The 27,526-nt window shown below is 33.8% G+C and overlaps 1 protein-coding gene across 1 annotated transcript; it reads right to left on the minus strand.

The window, feature by feature from the left end:
• Window positions 1-287: 287 nt before the first annotated feature.
• On the minus strand, window positions 288-26,462 carry LOC144971167 (BBSome complex member BBS7-like). The gene is made up of 18 exons (XM_078911651.1): window positions 26,231-26,462; window positions 23,119-23,245; window positions 20,673-20,735; window positions 19,758-19,933; window positions 18,022-18,208; window positions 17,124-17,263; window positions 15,891-15,940; window positions 14,650-14,780; window positions 13,225-13,309; window positions 12,706-12,805; window positions 10,215-10,407; window positions 9,356-9,430; window positions 8,095-8,297; window positions 6,870-7,034; window positions 6,154-6,263; window positions 4,944-5,047; window positions 3,767-3,890; window positions 288-2,637 (listed from the first exon to the last, which is right to left on the minus strand). The coding sequence occupies exons 2-18, from the start codon at window positions 23,215-23,217 to the stop codon at window positions 2,501-2,503; spliced, it is 2,142 nt and encodes a 713-aa protein (XP_078767777.1). The 5' UTR covers window positions 23,218-23,245; window positions 26,231-26,462; the 3' UTR covers window positions 288-2,500.
• Between the last annotated feature and the right edge of the window lie 1,064 nt (window positions 26,463-27,526).

Raw genomic sequence — 27,526 nt, forward strand, 5'->3', positions numbered from 1 at the left:
AAAGAAGTCTTGATACAATCAAACTTCATGAAACATGACACATCAGAAAAGTTTGGTCCAAATTTGATGTGTGATAAACAAAATGGTTAATCTATTTAAAAGCAGATAGAAGCAATTGGAATGTAAAGAAAAGAATAAAGTTTTTGTTTTTCATGCACGTTTTACAATGTATCTTTACAGTCTTTTAGAAAGATATAATTATATCCTACAATTTCCAATGTTTTCATCTTGAATTAGCATATATTTATTAAAACAAAGTGACAAAACCAAGATAAGTAAAACCAGTGAAAGGAATATAATAATTTATTTAAATAAAAAACAAACAAAAAATGGATTGAAAATCGACAATAATTTTTTTTTTTTTTTTTTTTTTTTTGGTCAATAAAAAGTGACTTCCTCTTCATGGACGGATGCAAAAGAAGCAGTAGAGTGTGAATCACAATTAATTTAACATAACACAGTCAACGTGAATGAAGTGCATATTTAAGATTTTAACGTTTGCAACACTTGAATAGTGCGCGTGATAAAAGTGAAAGAAATGGAATAAAGACATTCAGCAGACTATTCAAACATTCCCCTTATGAGTTAAGCAAAATAATCAAGTTAGTAATTAAACTGCTCAACCACAATCCCCTCTTTTTATAACTTTCGAGGGGTGACTGAAAATGTCGGCCTCCTCCTCCATTATTTGATTTGACAAATATAAAATAAAGGGTATTCCAAAACAAAAAAATGGATACACACATTGAAAATAATTGGACCTTTATTATTTTTTGGGGGACTTAACTGTAACGCCACAACTCAAACAACTTTTTCTTTAAATGTTTATCTTTTTCTTTTGAATAAAATAGTCAACCATAATATGTTCAGTAAATCAATAAAATAACTTAAAATCATTAAAAATAGAGTGAAAGACAAATCCCAAATTTGAGCCTGAAATTTCGTTGGCGTTTTGGGCAGTATTAAAAATAAATACTCAATGAGTATGAAACAAATGTGGCTTAAAATGTCATGGGCTTGAATGGTAACCCGAATGATTTTTTGAGATCCAATGACGGCCCAAAATTGAAAATATGTAAAATGAAGAGTTTGTCTTCTTTTTTTTTCATCTTATAGTGTTTTTGATTTTTTCGATTTTATTTTTTTACATCGGTGATTTAATATTTGAATATTAATAGTAATATAAATCATTTATACCTTACCCATTCCCTTAGACAACAGCTTTAATCTTAAGTGATTTTTCTTTATAATGTCATTGAATGCAGTTACAGAAATGTTAAAATCTGTGATTTTGTTATTAGTTGCTTACGAGAATGAATACATGTTTTTTATTATACTGTTTGCCTTAAAATGAGAATATCATTTTTTGAGCCCCTTACACAAAGTTTATAATCAATTTTGATTTTTTTTTCTCTTTTCGTTAATTAAATACATATGCGTTGGGTGGTAGTAAATTCAGACATTAATGAAATTACCCCTTTCTATTAAATACATATGCGTTGGATGGTATTAAATTCAGACATTAATGATAATACCCCTTTCTATTAAATACATATGCGTTGGATGGTATTAAATTCAGACATTAATGATAATACCCCTTTCTATTAAATACATATGCGTTGGGTGGTATTAAATTCAGACATTAATGATAATACAAATACTAAATACCACTATACACTTGGTGACGGAGCATTAGTATTATCTCTCAGTTTTGTTTTGTTTTGTTTTTTGTCTGGTTTTTGTTTTTGTTTTTATACTTGCTATTTTTTTTTACTTTGACACCATGTTGACCCTAAAGTGAACTACTTTATCTAATTAATGATGAGGGTTGCTGATAAGGTCAAGGGCATAGGCAAGTTTCAGTTCATATTTTATATTCAATGAGTTTGTTACCGTTAATACCTATACCCATCTGACTGAACTTTTAAAGTGCATGGTGCGCTTTACAGGGATGACACAATGATTCAAAAACTGCTTCTGCCATGGTCTGTCAAAACTAATTAATTTTTAAAAAATCAATTGCACATTAAGGAAAAAAAAGTGGAATGATCGGATTACTGTGATTTTGGTAATGACAATATTATCATGTATTGTCCTTATATACCATAATATGGAATGTATTGAAAATTGATGATATTCGCAAGATTTGTTCATATTCACAATTCTGGCCCTTTAGTGCTTTATTTATGATGTTGATTTGATTAATTAATATCATCATTTTCGGCAGCATCAGCATCATCCTAAGACAATCAAGTTTTCACAATTGCTAGATTTAATAAGTCCAATGTATGAATATATAAATCTAATAGGGACGGAAACAGTCATGATTTGCATTATAATATTATAAACATTCTTAGTTTTAGAGACAATAATATACATGTTACATGACCACATGTTTTTCCCATCTTCCAATGACATGGACATACCATAACCAAATTGAACAACACTCTTATTCATATCAAAATGTTTCATTTCTAACAAAAAATACCCATCTTTCCAATCATGCAGAACTTTCGAAAAATGTTGTGAGACTCCCAAGGTCATAGTTGTCTAACACTTCAAGCAAATGTGGGACTTTACTCTTGACATTTTGACCTTTGAACTTGAATTTGTCGATGTAGAGATCTGTCACCATACCTGAATAAAAATTCAGTTATAATCATTGGTCAGCTGTATAATCTTCTCTTGACGTTATAATATAATTAAGCATTGTAAGATCTAAGTACACTGCTTCACTTATGTACTGTTATTCTTAACATGTTATTCTTGACTATAACTGAAGAGCAATTGATCACAAAGCATTGATTTAACACATCTATTTTAATTGCCTTTATTTTGCCCCTGTACAGAGTCTGAGGTATAAACTGCTGACAAATTCCCTTCATTTGTCTCTAAACTGTGCCAGTATTCCTAACCTCCAGTGAAGCCCATCTCTAGTCTTGGTGTCAATGTCTTTTCTCCACGCAACTTTCAGCCAGCTCCCCTTTATTCTATTCTAGGGAATTCATTTATTTGCCCATGGTATATGTGGTGAGTTTTTAATTCAGAAAAGTGAGTGGAGCAGGTACTTATGTTGATAATAACAAGAAATGAAGTGAGTAGGAAAGTGCCAGAAGACAACAGAGAATAAAGACTTCACGGCGGCAATGGGGGTTTGAACCCGTGACCCTACGGGTACGACAACTCTGCTTGGCTGGGCATAGTCATCATCATATCTTGTCGCGCCAGTGAGTCAGCCAGTCCCGGGCAGTCTGGTTGCATTCCCTCAGGTCAGCATTGGTGCAGTGAGGTCCCAGCGAGCATTTGGACAGGATGTGGTCCATGGTCTGTCTGGGGTGACCGCATGGGCATTCAGTGCCCGGTGAGATTTTCCATGGGCATAGTTATCATACCATTGAGGTCGTGGCTTCGAGCCCCCATTGCCGCCGCGAAGTTTTAATTCTCTGTTGTCTTCTGGCACTTTCCTACTCACTTCATTCCATGGTATATGTGGACAACGTGAACCCTCCAATGATGTTGAATATCGGTTCTCACTGGTCTCTGTTTTACCCTCGGTCAAAATTCTCCTTAGCTAACCTGTTCTGTTTTAAGCATTTCTATTATCTATATTAAGTTTTATGTAGATTGATCTACTCACCTAATGACGTTTCTACCTAAACATGTATATATTTCAAACATTGTTGAAATGCTCCATCCTTATAACAAAAATGTATCATTTTATTCAAAGAAATATGGAGAAAACTGTCAACAAAAATTAATTCCTCACCATATAATCTTTCAAGATGGCATGGTTGTCGTTTGAATTCTGCTTTCAGGTCATCAGCATTGTCTAGAATATTCTGGTACTCAGGTGACATAAAACTCAAATCTGTTTCGTTTACCTGAAGCTCCTGATAGCAAAAAGGTAAAAAAGTTATTTAAGTAACTATAAATGATGCCATGTATCATAAACAAAAATATCTTTTAAAACTGCTATGAAATCGGTTTAAATCAACACTTCAGGACTGTTAGTTGATGGTATTTGTGTGAAATACTCAGTACTGCTACGTACCAGATTAACTGCATAAACACAGAACTATGTGTATTCTTAAAGGTTTATCGTCTTTAAAAGTTTATTTAGTGAGAACCAATCACCCAACTGGCGGTTTTAAAAAATGACAAAGAACTAAGTGGTGTCAATTTCATTAGGGAAATGTGTAAAGTCTGAAACCAAAAAAAGAAAAGAAAAATCGAGGGCAAGACTATCTTTCTTTTCAACTAAAATCACTTATTCATATGATTATCTCATCTTTGTGAGTGAATGTGTTTACGTGTGTGTGTGTGTGTGTGTGTTTATGTGTATATGCGTGTGTCTGTGTGTGTGTGTGTGGTGTAGTTTGTAATTGTAATCACATAAGTTATAAATTCTTGGCTTTTAAATGAATTTATACTGAATCTGTTGACATCATCAGACATTTAAGAATAATGATGATGATGATGATAATAATAATAAAAAGAAAAATGACGAGGCAGCCACAATTTCTATTGTCTTCAAGAACGAGTTGGCTTCAAGCTATAAGATGTCTCATGGACTACATAATTTTATAACAATGGCACAGGATTAGAGTAAAAACTGCAAGTCAAAACTTTAAAACTCATCCTAAACGATAATCATTTAACTATTATGGATGCATTAGAATTTCAACTTTGATAATTTTCAAAATTTTTCCAAAGACACAAATAAACTACTGCTGCATACTGTCATGTCAAAACGCTTTCAATAATGCTAGCTGGAAAACTTTTACTTCATAATTAAGACAATCCTCATCTCTTCAAAAAGTTTAAACCTGAGACATCAAAGAAGTTGGGGCTCATCTCAACTTATTGATAGATATTATAAAATTCCTCTGTCCAAAATGAGAAAAAGGCGTTTTGAAAGTGTATGACAGAACATTTTCACATACCGTGAGGGCATCTATGAGTTGTACTTTTTTGGCTAAAAGAAGTTGATACTCAAGTCGAGGGTGGATCATACTGAGGGTGTGTGGGATCGAATCATCATTGACATCTGAAAGAAGGATAAATATAAAAATATATTTTATCAGCATTTGAAATCAAAAACCATGACAGAAACAGGCTAAAAAAAAAATTAAATTATATGATGTCGAATTGCCATTTGTTTCATACTTAGCGATGTAAGTGAAAGAGATGTTTATTTAGATGAGCTTACTATGCATACTAATTGTCAATGGTCGTTATTTTTAAAAAAAATTCTGCATGCAGTCAATCAAAAAATGTCAAAGACATCAATTTTACACTATGGTGTTTGAGATCAATCATAACTGTAAGATAACAAGTCTCATTCTTATCACTGAAAACATTGAATGGTTATACAGTGGTGATCGCATAAATATCCAGTGGTTGGGAAGCATAAACAACCGGCATTTAGGCAGAACGGGCATGGAGACAAAGTTGATCAAGAGCACAATAAATATATATATGAACATTCAAATCACACATTTCAATCGGGATAAACTCCAGCTCAATAGGTTCTATAGCTTGTAGAATTACTTTCCTTCACAAACACACACACTAACACACACAGAGGATGCGGTTGTCACTCTCTCTCTATATGAGTGTGTATGTGTGTGTGTGTGTGTTTTACATCTATCTCATTTGTGTGTTTGTGGAGGTGTGTGAGAGAGAGAGTGTGTGAGTGTACATACAACTCATTTTCTCAACATTTTAACAAGGAACAGTTTTTATTGCCTGCTCACTTCAATCTCATGAAAATTGAACATTGACCCTATAACTTAAACATTGATACACTATTCCGTGAGATCTTTCACGATTCGCACCTCAACGCGAGATTCTTCTGTAATAGCCTTTGGGGCATGAGAATAGAAGGTAAATCAAAGAGCAATGTGGTCAAAGGCAGCGGATGGTTGTGTAACTGGGCATCATACCCGAGTATGTGTGATTTTAGTGGGAGGAGCTTACTTGACTTACTTTGCTGATGACCGACAGATGTACAATTAAAATGTCCTTTTTCTGCAGCCACTTTAAAGGGGACAATTGTAAGAACCTGATTGTGCACTAAGAAACATTTCTCACCACTTAAATTAAGGTTGAGAAATAATTAAAGAATAGTGAAAGTAATAGAATTTGACTTACTGTAAGAAATGTCCAGTCTTATCTTTTTCTTGGTAGCCTCTTTGGACAACACGTCTTTTAAGATGGAGATTGTAGAGATGTTATCTGATCTAAATACAGCCTCTCCTTTCCTGATGATATTTTTCAAGGGTAAAGAAGAATAATATCAAGTTTTTCATAGTACATGTCAATACATACCGCCTTGAAATGAGAAAACACTGTACGATGGTAAAACCCAATTTTACAGGGGGTATTAAAAAAAATATTCGAAAAAACTTTTTTTTTTTAAATGTTATGCAAACAGTAAATAAATAGACACATCAAATGTTTTTTTAAGTTATCAAATTTATCTATTTTTTCTTACTTTTGGAACTGGCTTTTCAAGATTTTGAAGATGGATGGAGTCCTTACTAAGACAAAGATTTGTCATTGCAAAGAAAAATAACAGACCTAACGTTCTACACCAAGAGGATGGTAACCATGCACGTGATTGGGGTTTCAATAAAACCGCATCGCTGTTACTGCTCTATTGCTGAAAATGCTGAGATTTATCAACTGTGACAGAAAAAACCCCAAACCCGCCTGATAAGGGTTAACCCACAAAAGGTGATGATTATCACTATGATGATGATGATAATGCTGCTGCTGCTGCTGTTGATGATGATGATGATGATGATGACGACAATGATGATGATGATGACAATGGCAGTGATGGTCAATCTTGACCAATCCCTTACTTGTATGTACAATCAAGCTGAGTGTCTAAAAACGTTGATGAAAACTGGAAATTCGCAATATCCCCTGCTGGACTCCTCTCTGGCAACTCTGGCAAACAGAAGTAAAGCCAAGAGTGAACCTCTGTCAGACTGAACTGCCCAGTAAGCTTGAGAGAATTGTGAGGCCTGTGTTGGTAAAACAAAGAAAACATAATAATCTTAGTAATTTATTTACCTCCCTTTTCAGGACATTAAGTAAAATAAATCAAACATTTTTATTTCAAAATCCAACTCATCTGCTATCCTCAAGCTATAGCTCTGGGTGGGGAACCTGACCTCTCATAGCGGGCAGGGAGGTACATACTGCGTCTTCTATCCCCTTATATCTGTTTTCCAACATGCTTTCTGTCTTTGTCTTGGAATGGGATTACTTGGTTTTGTCCTGGCTCTGGCCGGAGTCCTAGCTGGGAGGGAAACAGTCAAATGCATAGTTATTGTTTTGGGAGATGATATTTTTTTCCTTGTAAATCATCTCTCTGTTATGTATTATTATTTTTATTTTGAATGTATAATGTAAGCATTTGAGTGTATTCCTCTTTGTTGGATTTTGTGCTTGTGCCTGGATGAGACTTGTAGGTGATTTCAAACTAAGTACATTGGTGGTATGCTCTTGGAATCTACATCTGATCCCTATTTGTTCTCAGTTCCCCTTTGTCTTACTTTTTCTTGGGTGCTTTAATTGTAATTCTAGAACTTTTTACTATCCCATTTTCTTCCTTTTTACTGGCGCTGATATAACCTGAATGTGTTGCAAGCGCCGTAAAACCCTTAAAAACAAACAAACAAAACAAGCTATGGCTATGAGTAAGCTGCGAGGCCAACCTTATCCTGTTAATAGTGAGAGTAAATTTTTTTCATATTATAATTTCTTCCATTATTCATCTGCCTCCAACTTTAGTGGAAAGTAAGAGACTATCAAGCAATGCTATTGTCTGTTTGCTATTGTACGCTAGAAAAAATCAGGATAAACTTTGGCTCTATGCCCCCAATGGATCAGAAGGACTACTTCTGACTTTGAGCTAGTTAACTCGCTCTACTTCACTTTGAAGTGCTGCACTGCGGCTGGCGCCTAGGTTATTCCAATCTTCCCACAGAATGGGGGCACTAAGGAAAATGTGTCCCTCAGTTGAGAACATTGCTGAGGATGAATTTAAAGGATGAAAAAGATAAAAAAGGATCAACAGACCTGTTCTCATCAAAGATGTGTGTACGTTGATGCAATGATAAAGGCTTGATAGGGTACTGTCTGACCTGGCACGTTTTGGGCTGAATGCGTGGAGTGATATAAGCTTGAAGGGTTCCATACTGCCCCTCAATAGACCTGATCTTTAGCTCTAGTCGGGTTGTGTTTGCCTGGCATCTGTAGGTCGCCAGAAGGAAATTCCCCTCCTGAAAATGGAATTTTATGATTCAGATATAAATATTGAGTAAACAATGCTGTCAAAAAGATATAAGTAGTAGTCTATCAAGAACTATATTATAGTGATAATTTTAGATCAATAATTTTAGATCAATAGTAAATGAGGTCAAATAAAATACGAAGTACCTAGGCAGTAGAGATATCATACTATCAATATACCTCTATCTGATGTTGACAATTCGTCATAAAATATTGCCCCTCCAAATTCACTCCACTTATGGATCAACTTACATGATAGCATCAAGTTGTTGAGTGAGACTAAATCCTTTTAAAATGCACTACAGGCTTGCATTATCAGAAAAATAACACACTCATACTTTCTTTTTTGTTTATTTTTGGATATATATAAAATTAGCCCTTCAGAGCCATGGGACCCATGATGCCGGAATTTATCCTGGTATCCAAATCACTGTACGGACAACAGCAATTACTTGCTAGCCTTTTTATAGCTTGCTAGTCTGCCAAAAAGTACATTCCACCAGATCTATCAGACCCAGCTAACCACTCACTGATGGATGGACAGGGGGGAGGGGAGGGGGTGAGAAAAAAAATCTTGACTTCACCAAGAATCAATTCCATTCCCTTTGTGTGTGAAGCTAGTGTTCTATCAATTGAGCTATGAGGACCCCTTTTGTATATATATATAAATATATATCAACAATTATAGTTATAGTCAGAGTATTAGTCATTTAATAAGAGTTAGATGATATAATAGGCAAAAAATGATATTTCGTAAGATACCAAAATTGGTAAAACCTGAGATCGATTTCTTTAAAAATCTACAGGAAGGCAGTACTTTATGAACAACATAATCAAATATTTGACTAAATTATTACAGTATTCTAACTCACCCAGAGGCCTTACAATGTAAAGCTCTCGAGGAGTAGTTTAGCCACACATATATGACCAAAAAAAAGATATCATAAATGAATAATAAACAAAAAGATAAATAGATTATTAACTATGTATAAAATAGATAAATAAATAAATAAATTTTAAAAATGAAAAAAAAATAGATTATTGCTACCTCAGGACTGCATGCACTATAACTGACGACGGCAGAGTTTTTCTCCACATCCAGAAGATCAATAGGTACATCACTCTAAGATGGACAAAGAAACGAAAAAGAATGTTCTCAACACAAGTTCAATGATATAAAAATTGTTACAATTAAATTAGTACAAAGCAATCATATCGTTGAAAACAAAAATCATCTTCAAAATGCAAAACACGACGCAAGGTCAGAAGTTGGTAGAAATGGATTCTGTCAGGTGCTCATCTTGCTGTGGAGTTGTTTTATGTTTAGGACCTTTTTCCAGTGATATCTTCAACAGTGCCCCTTTCGGTCATCTTAATCAAAAGTCTTGTTATTGTTGATGATTTGTAACCTGAGTTGCCGACAAACCTGCTCTGCACATGCCAATTGCTTGGTTTCTTTCTGCGATGTTTAAACAACCCATGATCATAAAAGTACAATGGAAAATTGAATGGGGTCTAATTTTATTTTGTTTACATTTCTACAAAACCATAATGATGTAATTGCCTGTGTCATTGTGACCTTTGTCTTTTCATTTTCATTTGAGATTCACAACAAATTTTTATTTTTTCTCATAATTTTTGAATGCCATTCGTTGAATTTTGTAGTGTGAGATTTTGACCTGCGTTTTTTAAACGGTCACAAAGACACGAGTCAATCGAATATAACAATAAATCAGTATCAAATTATACAGAATTGAACAGTCTACCATACTATTTAATTTTCATGTAAATATGTTTAATTGTGAATGAATAGAAACAGTTCAAAGGGTGTTGTGTTAATCATGGCACTGAGTATATATTCAAAGCACTATATGCATAATTCAACTACTCCATAGATGAAAACTCACTTGTAACAAAATGTTGTCAATTGGACTTTGTAATTCTAGACTGAGTGTATAACTAGCATCCTCTCTGTTTAGGACAAACTTATCATTGATGGGGAAGAGTGGCACAGCGGAGACAGCCGTGTTAGAAAAAGCAGTCTTTTGATACTTTTCCCTCTCATCTGTTACTTTGGACTGAAGTGATTCCAACTCAGACCTGAAGGGATAGACGTGAAACAGAATACCTTTTATAATAAAGAAATAAATATTTCTTAAATAATACAATACTGTACATCTAAGTAAATTCTTTCTAAAAGAATTTTTTAAAAGTTTTAATCATCTGTGGCCCAGCAACTCAAAGTGGTTTTATATCAGGGTGATCTAGGAGCAGAAAGTTCAGTTTATAACCACGAATATGAAACTTTTCGTAAATGAGAAGAATAACAGCAATGTCGTACATAGCAAAAAAGGGTCAATGTTAGTGTTTCTTATTATTTTGATTCAAATTCACTTTTAGGGATCCGATGCATCCTGACATAATACCATTTCCAACTATCAAGAATTCGGAATGAGCTGGACAAACAGGTAACACATGAAACTCAATTGGAGGAAACTGGCACACTTCCAACCCAAATAGTTTTCAACGAATTTGAGCCTGCCATTGAAACAGAAGTATTGTCCACGCTGAGACCATGCTCTAAAACAATTGGCCCATAAGATCCAATTCTTTCATGGCTTGTTTTTTCTAGTGCAAATATTTTGGTTTCTGTACTTGCCCATATTGTAAATGCTATTGTTTATTGGTGAGGCATCTAACGATCATTAACAATCTGAAACATGCTATTGTCACTCCAATATTAAAGAAAAACCAACCTTGACAAAGATGACCCAAATAATTATCGACCAGTCTCGAATCTCACCCTTATGTCTGAATTAATTGGTAAAATCTTTGCATTTGGGCTTAACACATTTTTGAATGATCACAAATTATTTAAATTTCAGTCCGCTTACCACCCCTTTCACAGCACAACAGAAACTGTTCTTATTAAAATTCACAATGATATCATAAATCATTTATGTCTAAAACATGATGATGTTGTTATCATACTATTCGACCTAAGTGCCGCATTTGATACAATAGACCTTAGGTACTCTTTTAATCAACAGACTAAAATCCCTGTACGGATTCTGGGGTACTGTTCTTGATTGGTTTTCTACCTACCTCTCTGATAGGAGTCAATCAGTATCTGTAAATCGACATGACTTCTCTTCTCCTTGAATCCTCTCTTTAGGTCCCACAGGGATCAGATCTAAGACCTCTATTCTCCCTCTATATCAGACCATTAGGTAACATCATCTCCAAATGTTTTATTGAGTTCCATTTTAATGCAGACAACACCCAACTACTGTTTCCCATTAACTCTGACAATTATCTCAATGTTATAGCTAATATCGGAAATGGTATCGCTGATATTAGAGACTATATGTGCGCAATATACTCAGGTGAGACGAAAACAAAATAGAGGTGTTGCAAATTGCAAGACATGGCCAATTGAACCTTTCCGCACGTAACCAAAATTGAGCTGATTGTTTAATTCCCATCACTAATGACCATCACTAATGACCCTGTGGGAAACTTAGGATTTATATTTGACACCAAATTAAACCTGTCTGCCCATGTCAGATCTAGCAATTTTCATTTTAGATCTATTGATGTTATTAGAGGGCTTCTCGAAATTAATATAACAAAACTTCTTGTTGTCTGTATGATTTGTAGTCGCCTTAATCATTGCAATAGCATGCTCTATAGTTGTAATATCAACACCAAAAGTTACAGAACAAGGGAGCTCGATTAGTAACGTTATCTTAAAAGCGTGAGCATAATACCTCCATTTTGGAGGACCTACTCTGGCTACCTGTGAAGTTTAGAATTGCTTTAACAATTCTGTTCCTATTTTCCTTCAAGAAGTTATCCATCGTTATAAACCCAGTCAAAATTTTAAGACCTGCTAATTCAAATCTGATAAAATCTGGGTTTTCATTATTCTTTGACCGCGATGCCCCCCAATTCGTGGAACGTCATCAGTATTGAAACAGAAAATAGGGACAATCCACTAACTTTTAGAAAGCTGTTAAAAACGGAAATTTAGTGTAGAACTCATGCTTTTGGTTCCTAAGATGTATTTTATTATATATCCTATTATCATATCAATGTGGTTTTTAAATTGTCAATTTTAATTATAATATGTACTAGATATGTTGATGTAAAGTGCCAGTGAGCAATTTGATTGGAACTAAGCGCTTTATAAATTCATTACATTATATATTATATTACTTTGAGACAGTGAGTCACACTTATGTCAAAACATCTAGGATGTTAGTGAGTAACTCTCAACTGAGTAGTGTTTTTGAAATACTTATGATACTTATCATTTAGACAACATGGGAAAAAATATGGAATGGACTGAAATTTGAGTTTTGAAAAAAAATAAGTCTTCAAAAGCTTGTCACTTACTTTAAGTCATTAATCTTAGAAACAGCAACAGAGTCAGCAGTCACATGATGAGGGCCTGCTTCCTTGGTTAAATACTCAGTTGTCAGAGCAAACATCCAGCCTGGCAAAACGAGATACTTCATCATTATCATCATTATTATCATCATTATTATCATCATTATCATCATCGTCGTCAACGCTGCAATGCGCAGCACCAGAATCATTATTATCCGTATCAATCTGGTCAAGATTTCATTCATCAATAACCAATTTCTTAGACGTCAACAATTTGGGATCTTTCAAATAATAAAGCAATAAGCACTGTAATTCACTGTTCATTCTGAAGGTAAATCCCTTGATTCACTGACTTTTAGGCAGACTGATTTTTTGAGATGTTATCTTTCTTTTTCTCTCTGCTTTGTCTGACACTGTCTCATACACACTTTTTCAGATCTTTCTTACACCAGTGCCTGCAAACACAAGTTGACTGTACTTGCCTGCATAAGAAGAGCACACAATCTCAATGTTGACTGTGCTTACCTGCATAAGTAGAACACACAATCTCATCAAAGTTAGGAGAGGAAATGATTCCACCTTTCACAGATGTAATACTTTCATTGCTGGTCTGTGGAGTAAAATATAAATATATAGAGCTGTTACCAGACACAAGAACAGCTCGGTGTCTGAGATACCCTTGTTGCAAAACGATACATCGAGAATTGAATCGAACTGAATCGCTTTCAAACCAATTCACATCCAATAGTAAACAACAAAATAAAGCATATAAACTTGTTAACATTGAAAATGCTCACTTTGCCTAAATTTTAAAACAATAGTACTCCAACTATTTTACTAGCTATTTTTATAATGCAACACTCAACAGATACAAATTTATGACACTATGCCATTTGTTGTGTATCATTTTGCATCAAATTCTCTGATGACGTAGTACATGGGGCAGATGAAAGAGAGGTTGTAGGCAGCTGTTTTAAATTAACCCCTTAATAGTGACACTGAATTTTTTTGTTTTCAAATAATAGTTTCCCTTTATATTATTTTTAATGCAAAATAAACTGTTTCCATCATGACAGCAGTAAGAATATCATGACACGGGCTATAATTGCATTGCTGTTGTCTTTTGATGAAAATGGTAAGATATTCTGATAGGTCTAAGTAAGATTAAATTTCGCCCTGAAAAGATAAAATTGTTGGGGTTTTGGGGATTTTTATTTTTCAAACATGGTTTTGCTATTTCATTTTTTTTTCTGACTGCCAAGCAATTCTGGGTCCTTACCAGCATGCTATCACAAAATGAGACAGCTAAACAAGACATCTAGTCTCTTTTGTGCCATGACAGCAAACCAAATCTAACTGCTCGAAGCTCGCAAGACCCTTGTAAGCGAATACTCATCACAGCTCTAATACATATATATATATATATATATATATATATATATATATATATATATTATATATATATATATATATATATATATATAAACATTTGAAAGATAATTAAGATAGTTTGACTTCAAAAGAAGTCAAACTATCTTAATTATCTTTCAAATGTTTATAAATAGCTCCTTTTATACTAAAGTTGAGCACTATTATTTCATGGTTTTTCTTTTATAATTTTCATATATATATATATATATATATATATATATATATATATATATATATATATATATATATATAATATATATATATAGACTAGCATTCGATCCAAAGGATAGCAAACAATTGCTATTGTCCATTTCATGTCATAGAAACCAGGCTCCATTGGCCTAATAGCTCAAATGACTACATTGTGTTACACCTTTTACTTTGTATGTTATCTGGCAGAAGTTATCCAGCATTTCATTCAACACAACAACCTCCAACAAGGAGGCCCTAACTATCTAATGTATAATGACAAGGAATGTAAGCATTCATGCTCCAGCCTGGGTCAAATAAACTACTTACATAGTTATATCTAAAGACAGGTTCATCAGCATCGTCATAACTGTAGACTTCTACTTGGCCGTCATCTCTCCCAACTAAAAGATCAAGGACCCCATCCGCTGTTATGTCATAACTGTCCATGCATAGTACACCTGTGAAGATATTGAATGCTTGGGCCATATCTTTAGATTGTATGATCAAGCTTACTTCTTTTTTTCATTTCCTTCAGATTTTTAAATATCGAAATAATTAATCATAGATTGGTTGTTATTATAGCACATACTCTATTTGTGTTTGCTGTACTGGGCTTCATGATTATGTTGCCATTTTTTAAAGAGAAGAATATGAAGGTTGACTGGCCATGTCCTCCGGATGAACCATAATGCTATGCCAAGAGTCGCCCTCAGATGGACCCCACAGGGAAGAAGGAGAAAAGGGAGACCCTTGGAGACTTGGAGAAGGAACCTGTAGCATGACATGAAGACCCAGAAGTGGACATGGGGAGAGATGTCAAAGATAGCAGCAAATCGTGATGGTTGGAAATCTACTGGGCTGGCCTTATGTGTGCAACTGAAGCACCAAGAGGATAAGTAAACTAAATAAGTAATGAAAAAAAAAGTGTTAAAGCAATTTTTAAAAAAAAGGTATTCAATAAAATATCATTAATAGATGAGATAGCTTCTCTTGGTCATGATCAAAACAATTTATAAAGATGACATTCATGGAAATCAAACACAAATTAAAACACAACATTACAATCCTTTTTTATCCAGTAAAAGTTGATCAATTGCAAATACCAGAATTTAATTCAATAATAAAAATATTGGACATCATGCGATTGTAAGAAAACAAAATGACATCATAACGCTCCATCAATAATTGTTTATTTTGTTGGACAAGAGTAATCGTTTAGAAAATTTTTATAATGTTTTTATTGTTTCAAATGACTGCAAGAAAGTAGCATTCCCTTAATATCATCAGTGAAGTTTCTTTTTGCTACTGTGCCAGTTGAGCAATTCACCCTTTGAAAAATGCATTTCCTCATTCAAAAATTCAGGATGTTGATGATGATGATGATGATGATGATGATGATGATGATGATGATGATGATGATGTTAAAACTTATTTGCAATATGACAGCGTAATTATATATATATATGTGTGTGTGTGTGTGTGTGTGTGTGTGTGTGTGTGTGTGTGTGTGTGTGGGTGATATACACATTTCATTAGAAAATGATTAGACAACATTGACTTGCCCATACCCCCATTCCTTTTTTCATTTGGCATTTCCCATTGATGACTTGGAACTAAACTGAAAAAAAAAATAATAATAAACACGTCAATGATAAATTAAATCTACTTAAATAATCACAATAATTTTCCATGAACGAGAAGGCAATTGTTTTGTTTTTGTCTAAAATGAATGTATTCTTCAAAATCTGTGCAGGTATATGATCTCAATTGTTAGAGCATTAGGCTTTTGTTTTAATCTAAGAGAAAAACATTTATAATTTCTCCGCCCTGACGCTGATCATATGTGATCTAAGTTATTTTAACTATAGTCATGGGCTCACAAGCACAAACTTTAATTGAGATGATTTCGTGTTGAGTTGTTTATTTTGCCTGTCGTGAGTGGATATCTTTCTTTGTGTTGACTGCAACACCACGTAATGTGACCAGTCATTCTTGTTTCAAATTGTGAATTTTCTTTCAGTATGTTTTAAATGTTGATAAGTATGTTCAACGTGGTACTATATGTAAAGTTTCAATCAATGTTAAAATGGAATAAAAGCCTTTATCTCATTCCATTTATCATCTGTAATTACTCTCTCTCTCTCTCTCTCTCTCTCTCTCTCTCTTCTCTCTCTCTCTCTCTCTCTCTCTCTCTCTCTCTCTCTCTCTCTCTCTCTCTCTCTCTCTCTCTCTCTCTCTCTCTCTCTCTCTCTCTCTCTCTCTCTCTCTCTCCATAACAGACTGATTCATGAATAATGTTAAAGTATATGACAGATCATTATTTTTTAAAATCTTCCTTACTAACCATCACAGAATGGGGGTCCTGACTTCTGTTTACCTGATAAAGATTTGGGGTATTTTTTTTCGATAGTTACCAACTTCATGACCAATGAGTAGGTAGTAAGCAATTGATATTGTTCATTTCAGGGTACAGAAACTTATACAAACTCCGGCTACATACACTCTAAAGGATTGCTCACTTCATATTCCAAAACTTATATCCATAGCTGAAATACCAATAAATTTATCATTATCTTAAAATAAACAATGCAGACAAACTACTAATTCAAAATTAAGACAACATTTATAAAAATAGAAGAATCGAATCAGAGAGAGGATAAAAAGGAAGAACAGGATGGGAGGCGCGAGAGGAGGAAGAGGAGAAGGAGGAGGTAAAGGAGAAGGAGGAGGAAAAAGAGATGGAGGAGGAAGATAAGGAAGGAGGAAAAGGAAGAACAAGAAAAGGCGATGAATGTTCTTACGTTCCAATCTGTACCATTCCAACTCGGCCATCTGATGTACCATACAGAACATCATTTCCCTCTTCCCCTCCATTATTTCCATACAGCTCTAGAACAACTGGTGGACCAGGTACCTCTGCTTCATAAAGCAGTTCTGATTCCTGTGAATCATAATCCATGAAATGGTCTTATTATATATTCCCACTGCGGTCATTTGTAACACATTACATTTTTCTGTACTTTTTCAATTTAAAAAAAAAAAATTTTCGTTTTTATGGTATGGATCGCAAACATAGTCCAGTATTGGTTTAACAAGGGTTTTATAACATTTCTCTGTAATTTGAGAAACTTTAGGAAGGAATTTCCCTTCATGCATTTATAGTTATTTGTTTTGTCATTAGCTTCGAAATAATCCTCTGTCTACCCCCGCCCCTTTCCAAAATGCTAAATATAACTGATTGAAAACCATCATTCTATCTGGTTTTTATCATTATTTGTTATTACGGATATTAAATGTCACAAGTCATATTTGTCAACCAAACTGCCATAGATGCCAAAACATTTTTATATTTTTTGTTTAAAACTTTTTACAACACACATCAATAGATACATTTTTTAAATTCACCATTCTCTGAATATTTGTTATTGCTAGAAAAAAAAAAAACGATTAATTATTCGTCTCCTATCAAGTTGCATAAAATACTGGAAGCAGCACCAAGCTTTGAATTTTGTAAAAGAAAAAAATACCAACATTTCGTAGAATGAAGATTGACTGCCTCATTTTGAAATATACGATAGTAAAAGGGAGGTGAGATGAGAAAGACTTAGTAATGCCTGTTACATTAAAAATGAAAGCAAAAAGAAATGGAAATATATTGGAAAATTCTGAATATCAAAAAATTTATATTTTGATTTGTACCTGTAAAACTCTCAGCACTCTGTCTTGGCAGGCCAAAATGGGTGTGATGCCATTTCTGGTCTCTGTGGGTAGGCATATGACATCATTTATTCTATCATTGCACAAAACGTAGTTAATGTCTTTGCAGTCTCGGTAATGGTTGAAGACAAAATTGCCAGAAATCAACAAATCTGTACCTTCCACATACCTGAAATTTTAAAAAAATTACGTTACTTCCCATTGCAAAATGCAGAACCATGAAAAAGTTTGTAATATAACAAAACATTTATGAGTAACAGCTGAAATAAATGCCACTGAGGCCTGAGGATACAAATACAGTGCTCTCCATCTTAGTGGACGGCCTTATCATGTAATGAAATTTTAACTGTATTAATTAACACTCAACAGCGCATTACACCTTAATGTCCATTTACATTTTCACGTGAGTTGACAACACCCTATTCGATAAAAATAACATTGATTTTTTACCTCCCAATTTAAAAAGAGTTACGGCCCCTCCCCAAACCTGCACTGTGATATATCCTTATCTAGATATGAATTATAACATGCGAGACATTCTAATAGTAATAGTAGTAGTAGTAGTAGTAGTAGTAGTAGAGTTGTAGTAGTAGTAGTAGTAGTAGTAGTAGTAGTAGTAGTAGTAGTAGTAGTAGTAGTAGTGTAGTAGTTAGTAGTAGTAGTATGTAGTAGTATTAGTAGTAGTAGTAGTAGTAGTATAGTAGTAGTAGTAGTAGTAGTAGTAGTAGTAGTAGTAGTAGTAGTAGTAGTAGTAGTAGTATAGTAGTAGTAGTAGTAGTAGTGGTAGTAGTAGTAGTAGTAGTAGTAGTAGTAGTAGTAGTAGTAGTAGTAGTAGTAGTAGTAGTAGTAGTAGTAGTAGCAGGGGCGTGGCTCTATTGGTTCAAATGGTGCCTGGCACCGCATCCTGGGTTGGAGTCCTTGGAAAAGACTCTTTACTCACATTCTCTCACCTTACTCAGGTGTTAACTGAGTACCTGGCCATTAACAGTTGTCTTTGTCAGAAAAATTGTCATATCGCCTAACAGGCGTCATGTCCCGTCCTACAAGTTAAATGTTGTTCACTATACATTAAAAAAAAAAAAGCTCAATCATCAGTTTTTAAGGCATTGCATTGTGACCCGGAAGGGTCCAGGTTCGAGTTTCACTTCAGGCACTTTCCAGTTTTTTTAGTGGGCAAGATTATGCACCCCCAATCTCTCCCTTTGGACAATATAGGTGATTCTTGTTAACATCTGACTTTTGTGGGGACCTTTTGTAATATTATTAGTCCGATTGTGGTTGGAAATAATTGCACACTCCGCTTAATCATCACGCTAACCTGAACTTCCAAGGGTGTGCGATTAAGTGGAGTCAATGGTAATAATAATAATAATAATGATAATAATAATTAATAATAATAATAATATAATAATAATAATAATAATAATAATAATAATAAAATAATAATGATAATAAATAATAATTAATAATAATAATAATAATAATAATAATAATATAATATAATAATAATATAATAATTATAATAATAATAATAATAATAATAATAATAATAATAATAATAATAATAAATCATTACCCACATTTCTTGCTTTAGAGGAATTTGTGATATTACATGAGTATGGGCCTTGAAGCGTACTATACAAGATTTTTACTTTATATTTTATTTCTGCCAGGCACGAAAAATGTAGAAAAATAAAATGGGAGTACATCTTACTTACATGGATTGAACTGGTTCTGACATGTTTGTATTAAAAGTGAGAAAATTTTTTCCCTTCTTGGTAAAGGCCTTGACTTCTGAGCCATGGCAGATAAAAATACGCTCCTTTGGAGATCCGACTTGACCACCTAAGATGATTCGATTGATTTTGTGATCTGTCGATGTCTGGAACACCATCTGTATAGGAACAATTAACATTTTACCTTATGAGAAATTGAGATGATCATCGCCAAGCATTGCAAAATATGAAAGTATTGAAAATTATAAAATGATTAATATGGAGATGATGATGATGGTGATGACGATGATGATGATGATGATGAGGAGGAGGAGGAGGAGCAGGAGCAGGAAGAGGAGGAAGAGGAGGAGAAGTAGGAGGAGAAGTGGGCGGAGAAGTAGGAGAAGGAGAAGGAGAAGTAGGAGGAGGAAAAGAAGAAGATTTATGTTAAAAGAAGAAGAAGAAGATGATGATGATGATGATGATGATGATGATGATGATGATGATGATGTTAACGATGATGAAATGAAAAGACAAAAGTAAAGATTGGCGATAATATATAACAACAATTTTTAAAAATATCTGGCTACAAATAAAATAGAAGTGAACATGCACATTCATAAAAGAGTGCAATTACAATTTCACTATACTCAATGTGATTCACAATACATCATATATTCTATGAGTAGGATAGAAGGTAGGTTTTATGGTAACAAGTTTCCATTTATCAGATTCTAAATTTCCATTGTCTTTTTGTACTAACATTATAGTCAGGAACTCATCTACACTTGAGTCAGGCAAGGTGATGTAATTTAAGGTTCTTACCCAGAGACCCAATACCAGAAAGCAATAGACGTCGTTGCATTGTAATAGTAACAATCAGAATGATGCATCATAATCTCATTATCAAAAACAAACCTGCAATTCCCCTTTCTTTATTCCAAAACATTGCAAACTTCCATTTGTGTCACCCACTGTTATCTGAAATTCAAATTATAAAACTCGTTTACTCATATAATTCCTGAACGTTTATTAACTCAGCATCAAAATTTCCAAACGTTATGTTTATGAACTCAACCAAACAATATATATATATATATATATAATATATATATATATATATATATATATATATATAAACAATACCCCTGAAATAATAGTGCTCAACATTTTGATAAAAGAAGCTATTCATAAAATATTTCAAGTGCAATTTTGTTCAATTTCTAAAATATTGTTTCAAGCATTCGCTATCTTCAGGAAGTCAGGAAGGACATTAATCATAGCAAACACAAATTCAAAGAGCTGCAATGCATCAGACATTTTCTCTGTGTGTGCGTAAATGGCCCTCATCTAGATTTTTTGCTTATACCACTTATACTAGATAATCGGAACACATGCCGTTTAATTGGTAAGATTTCAGCCCTCCAAAAATGTTTTAAGAATCTTTTCTTTCAAATTAATCAAACTATAAATGATATCTCTATTGACATTAGCAGTAATGGAATTATTATGTTTCAACAAATGAACATATAGTACTGCTAAGTAACAATGAATGGCATCAAGGCGATCAACACCCATTTTTTTATTAGCTACTTTCAGTGAGAAGTCATGAATTTAAAAAAGAGAAAATTGGCAACCAACTATAAGAGATTTTAATGTTTAAAAGCATACACATTCAATTTATAAACTATAAATAAAGCAAGTGTAAGCAATAATATTGGCACAGTATATAAAAGCACAAATGCACTGTAGTAGAAAATCAATCATTTTGTCCCCTAAGTACATTAAAATATAACTTTAAAATAAAAACAACACAACTAGTTTTAAACACCATCCAGAAATCTCTAGTCACTTTGCGACAATTTTTATTGTCTAAATGCAAAATTGCATTTTTATTTATACCTACCCAATTGAAGCAGGCAATTGGATTGAAACTTTATCAGAAGAGCCGATTAATTAGAACTATCTGTCAGTGACATAATTTCTGCTATATAATTTCTACTGATTAATCGAAATGCCTACTGGTTGATCAGAAGAACTTCAGGCCCTCAGAATATTGTAAAAAAATTTTTCTTTTCAAGAAATTAAAAATATAAATATCCCTATTGAGAATAACAATATGAGAATTACCCCATGCCTTCAAATAAGTCTGATAATTTTAAAATGACTTCTAGCCTATCACTACCCATCTCCTTTTACATGGTAGTATATTATAGTTATGAAGGAGAGTTTGATCTTTTAAGTGGTATCTTACAAGCCGTAGTAATTAATTCTATAGAAATGACAATGAAATGTCAAAGTTTGAGAAAATTCAGGAAATTGAGCACTACAAACACTTGAAGCGAGTGGTTAAGTCAGGCACCCATTAAGTGGGTGATTATCATTGGTGATGAGCCACAGTTTTAAAATTGAGCTTTTATATAGCGCAATATCCACTTAACGTGCTCAAAGCGCTTTACAAGGGGTCCCTGGTTAACAGCAACATTTAACATGTAGGACGAGACATGACGCCTGTTAGGCAATATTACAATTTTTCGGACAAAGACAACGCTGTTAACGGCCAGGTACTCATTTTACACCTGAGTACGGTGAGAGAATGTGAGTAAAGAGTCTTTTCCAAGGACTCAACTATGTGTCGAGTGAGGCTCGAACCCAGGACCTTCCGATCCAAAAGCGAGTGTCATACCACTAGACCACATAGCCGCTTTAAATGTCGGTTGCAAACAGGCATACATATATTTTCCTTTTATGACTCTCACGTTACTATTGGCTGAAATTGTTATTGTTCTATCTAAACTCTAGACAGAGTAGTCTAGACTCGTTTGAGTGTTACAGATCCAGTGTTGATCCGAAAGCGAGTGTCATACCACTAGACCATATAGCCGCACGTTGTAGCATTGGTTACTATGAATTACCTTTCATCACTACAGAGGATACCCCAGTTTATGTGGACCTTACTTGTTGTGTGCCTCGTTGAATAAAATTATATATATATCAGGATTCATGTGTCTTCGATTCATTTGACCTGTATTCATCAAATGGGTGTTGACAGTTCATTATATATGTGTGATCATTAGATATGATCATTCATTCTTTTCTATCATTATGCCTACACATTTCTAATATTAAATATTATAACAAATGGAAGATAAAATTTTACACAAACAACTGAAACAACGCTCTGTATTGCTATTGTTCTATTTACCACAATAGACATGCATGTCGTTTTGACGGGATGTTTAAATTATGAGAGCCATTTGTGGAATAGGTTAATTGGAAGGCCACTTGATTGGAATGATTTCGGTGTATCGGTCCGTTCCAATTGAGTGGCTTGCACTGTATTTAAATGCCTGTAAATAAATACCTTCTGTGTCTTTCCTGACATGGGTAGTAGCTGCATAGTCTTTGGTGATGTTATGCCCGTCTGCATATAGTCAACACGTGTCAAGTTTAATTCCATCATCTTGATGATTTTTACTGATTAAAGGGATCTGTCAATAATTTAAAAAATTAATTATAAGATCCTTACCATTCACAATTAGAAGAAGAAGAAGAAGAAGAAGAAGAAGAAGAAGAAGAAGAAGAAGAAGAAGAAGAAGAAGAAGAAGAAGAAGAAGAAGAAGAAGAAGAAGAAGAAGAAGAAGAAGAAGAAGAAGAAGAAGAAGAAGAAGAAGAAGAAGAAGAAGAAGAAGAGGGATTACTAATATTATTATTATTAGTAGTAGTAGTAGTAGTAGTAGTAGTATATAGTATAGTATATAGTAGTAGTAGTAGTAGTAGTAGTAGTAGTAGTAGTAGTAGTAGTAGTAGTAGTAGCAGTAGTTGTTGTTGTTGTAGAAGTAGTAGTAGTATCATTTATTATCATTACTATTATTATTATTATCATCATCATGATCATCATCACGATCATCGTCATGATCATCATCATCATCATCATCATCATCATCATCAGTAGTATCATTTATTATCATTACTATTATTATTATTATCATCATCATGATCATCATCACGATCATCGTCATGATCATCATCATCATCATCATCATCAGCATCATCATCATCATCATCATCATCATTTTTATCATTATCAATATTATCAATCATACTATTATTTTATTCTAAGCCACTTAAGATTGTAAAGTGCCATAGTTAAATGGATGAAACTTCTTACACTTACGAACAAAAATACACACAGCGAGAAGCAGGGGGAGGGGGGCTGGAAAAGAGGAGGGAAGGGAGAGAAAAAGAAAGAGAGCAGGAATAAACTAATAGCATTATAACTTCAGTCAACAAATCAAACTAACAATGTCAAAGTCATAAGTTTACATCCACACATCTAGAAATGAGCTGGGCTTTGAGCTGTGCTGCAAATGCAATGATAATGATTATCTTGAATCTAAGTAAATTGTCTACATCACAAGTGACAACTGCACTATAGGCGCTCGCTGTGAGCGGTGATAGAGAGCTTGCCATTAACCATCGCTTAAAGCACTAGCAGTGTGTTGTGACGCCAATGGCTTCTTTGTGTAATTCATTGTGCCATGATGGTAGGCAGGAATGTCATATTTCAAGGGTAAATAAAACTTTCAGTTCCATTCTCCATCATAATATTCAAAACTCTTTCGACCCCCATCAATTCTTTCAAGCACATTAAATTTAAACATGGAATAAGACAAATTTTTTAATTTATCTTCATAATTCAAGAAAGACCCCCACTTTGGCAAAAATAATCACAATCTCGCTTAAGTTCAGGTATCAGATGGTGGAATGCCTCATATGTAATACTTTGGGTATTGATTGGATAAACCCCGTATTCCCTATCATCTTGTGTGGCTTGATGGCCAAGCGGAAAGGTGTCTCAATTTGTCACAAAAGTCAAGCAATTTTGATTATGGTCAGTGTCTAGATGGGAGACAGTGATTGTGGAAACTTCTGGGGTCAGCATTGTGTCCTTGGATAATAATAATAATAATAATAATAATAATAATAATAATAATAATAATAATAATAATAATAATAATAATAATAATAATAATAATAATAATAATATACTTTATTGCATCCCAAAAAAAAATTTTTGGACAGACGTGTTATAATTCACACAATAAAATAAATAGAGAATGGAAATATCATGTCCACATAAATAAGGAGCGGTTTCACAGCCAGAGTTGTGCTTTATATATAAATAATTTCAACACTGGATAAAATAGTTAAAATTGTCAATGTAAATTGAGTTAATAAGTTAATATTTACATTATTAGGAAGTAAAAAAGCGAATATTATTATATAAAATTATTAGTGCTTGCTATTAAAAATCCTAAAGTTAGACGGCAGAGAAGATTTTCGGTGTCTCTCTGTTTTAATTTATATAGTTAAATGAAATAGAGAAAGGGCAACCACTCCTTCCTGACATAATAACTGATGGCCTTAGTGGATGATGCTGGTCGTTGAATATTTTTGGTATTTTACTCATACAAAATTTCTCATATAGAAGATCCACATTGTCAACATCATTTATATAGCATTTAATGGATTTTTTAGTATTTATATTTTGTTCCTTTCCACTGCGAAGCAATTGCATCCTCAAGCTGTTATACAAAACGACAAGAATCTTTCAATTACTGCTTTATAAAATAATGTGCAGAGAGTATGGCACTTTACACACACTATCCCACTCGAATCAGGTGGGAATGAGTAAATGACTACAAGTGACAGGTATTGTAAGAGAGTACGGAAAAGATGCCTAACGGATAACTGGTAGGTACCGGTACTGTATGAAATGGAAAAATGGTTCCATATGGCCAAATAAGGCAATAAATGAAACATTGTGATGTGCATTGAGCATGGTAAATCCGTGGGACTAAACAATAAAAAATGATCATATTTATTTATTCATTTATCATTCAAAAGAAGATCATGCTGTAGAGTGTAGAGTATCAGTTCTAAAACTAAAGTCATAAGAATGTGTTTTCTTCAATCCATCTTGTATAGTGTCAAACTGATCTTGATTAATTAGCAGACACACCATGAGCCATTCACTAGCTTAGGGCAAGTTAGTAAGTTGCTTGAATATTATTCATAGCTTTTTGTGATGTGGCCAACCAAGCTGTGCCGCTCAAAACTCACTGATATAGAACCTAAAGCGCAGCTCGACGTGTGGACAGACCCTTAGTTTATATTCCAATACCCGAACATTAATGGTGTTGTATTTTTTAAAATTTCAAAACAATTGATAATATGATTAAGTGTCTTGTAATATAAATAATAATAGAGAGAAATAAATAACAAGCACGATAGCCGAAAATCTGTGCAAAACACAGCAAAGAACATTTTCTGCGCGATACCTTGCAGTCTAGCAAGCAATATGATAGATGTCTCTACCTTTATCTTGATCTTCAAACGGATTTATGCTTCTATAACTCAAGGCTGTTGCTGATTTAAATTAATCAAACTCAATATCAATAACTCAAACTTACCTTACAAATTAAGAAGAGCAGCCCGGCTTACACTCTTTTTCACTTTCACTGATGTCTGTTTCTCGTCGATCAAATCAAAAACAAACAAAAAAATATTTCATTTTCATCACATGTGCTTATCTAATGTCATCAACATGACTGCTTCTCGTGTGATAATCTGCACAAATAACAGTAACATTGCCGAGGAATGTTTCTAATAGTCAGCCATATCTAAACAAAACAGCCGAGCAGCAAATAATCTTGGAAACATTTCCTGTTCTGCCAAAAAGCAGCATCCAACACTCAGACAATTAAAAACACTATAAATTTGTACTGTGGACGTACTGATCTAATAAAATGTATACATCGGATAGGGGTCACTAAGTGGTGTATTTAAAGATTAGAAAGCTGTTGTGTGCTTTTGAAGCATTTTTTTCTAAGAAAGTCTTTTAAAATTAGGCAGTTCACAGTAGATCGTTCACAACCTTTGTCGTTTATCAGACCTGCCATAAGTAAACGTTGATCTGCACCAACGAGAACTGCATACAATCTTCAAACTGATATCTTAATGGCATCGCTCTTTTTTTAAAAACAATATTACGAGTCCATTAATTTGAAAGGAGGAAGGGGGGGGGGGGGGCAGAGGCCAAAAAAGGGGGGGGGGGGAATGGGATGTGGTAGCATGGATGCCAGATGACCACGTACATAGCCAAAATTAGCTACACAGAGAATGGCATTTCTGTCACTTAATTATAATATATTCAGAATATTTTTTTTAAACAAGCTTTTCATTTTAGTTGAATTTTTTAAATCAAATCCGACGAGATTTTAAGCGGGTCAAAGTGTTAGTAGTGTTTGGTCACATAAGGTTCTATTTGTCCACTTTTGAAGTCGAAATTGGCAACTAGGAACTCTGGCCATCAGAAACTTCCACAACCTCTGCATGCCGACATGTACTTATACGGGATCGCAACGTGCACACCTGACAATATCAATTGCGTTTTTTTTTAATGCAACAGATACTGTGAATATATTTATTTGTTACATGATCTTTGTTATTCAAATAATAATTTGAGCCGTATTTTGTTTTTTATCGATTGTGCCGACCCGACTGAATTAATCACGTGACACGGTGACGTCATTCGCTCATCCCTTGAAAGCAGGGTTGCCAGTTTGGCATTTTAAATGCCAGATTCCAAAAATCTGGCATTTTTGAAAACCGTTTGGCATTAGAAAAATCATTTGGCATTTGGCATTTTCATTTGGCATTTTCTTTTCTTGTATATTATACTTCAAATGACACCTTTTCTCGACCGT

This window comes from Berghia stephanieae, chromosome 4, assembly GCF_034508935.2.
Source record: "Berghia stephanieae isolate SIO BIC M18660-M18661 chromosome 4, UCSD_Bste_1.3, whole genome shotgun sequence".
Taxonomy (NCBI): domain Eukaryota; kingdom Metazoa; phylum Mollusca; class Gastropoda; order Nudibranchia; family Aeolidiidae; genus Berghia; species Berghia stephanieae.

What these genes read in the sequence shown, in the direction of transcription:
- LOC144971167 (XM_078911651.1), bottom strand. Translation starts at nt 23,217, where the DNA reads ATGATGGAATTAAACTTGACACGTGTTGACTATATGCAGACGGGCATA. An exon ending in CTGTCTTTAGATATAACTAT is followed by an intron (nt 13,310 to 14,649) that starts GTAAGTAGTTTA and finishes TTTACTCCACAG; the next exon opens with ACCAGCAATGAAAGTATTAC. An exon ending in CAGCTTGATTGTACATACAA is followed by an intron (nt 6,264 to 6,869) that starts GTAAGGGATTGG and finishes AAATATCATCAG; the next exon opens with GAAAGGAGAGGCTGTATTTA.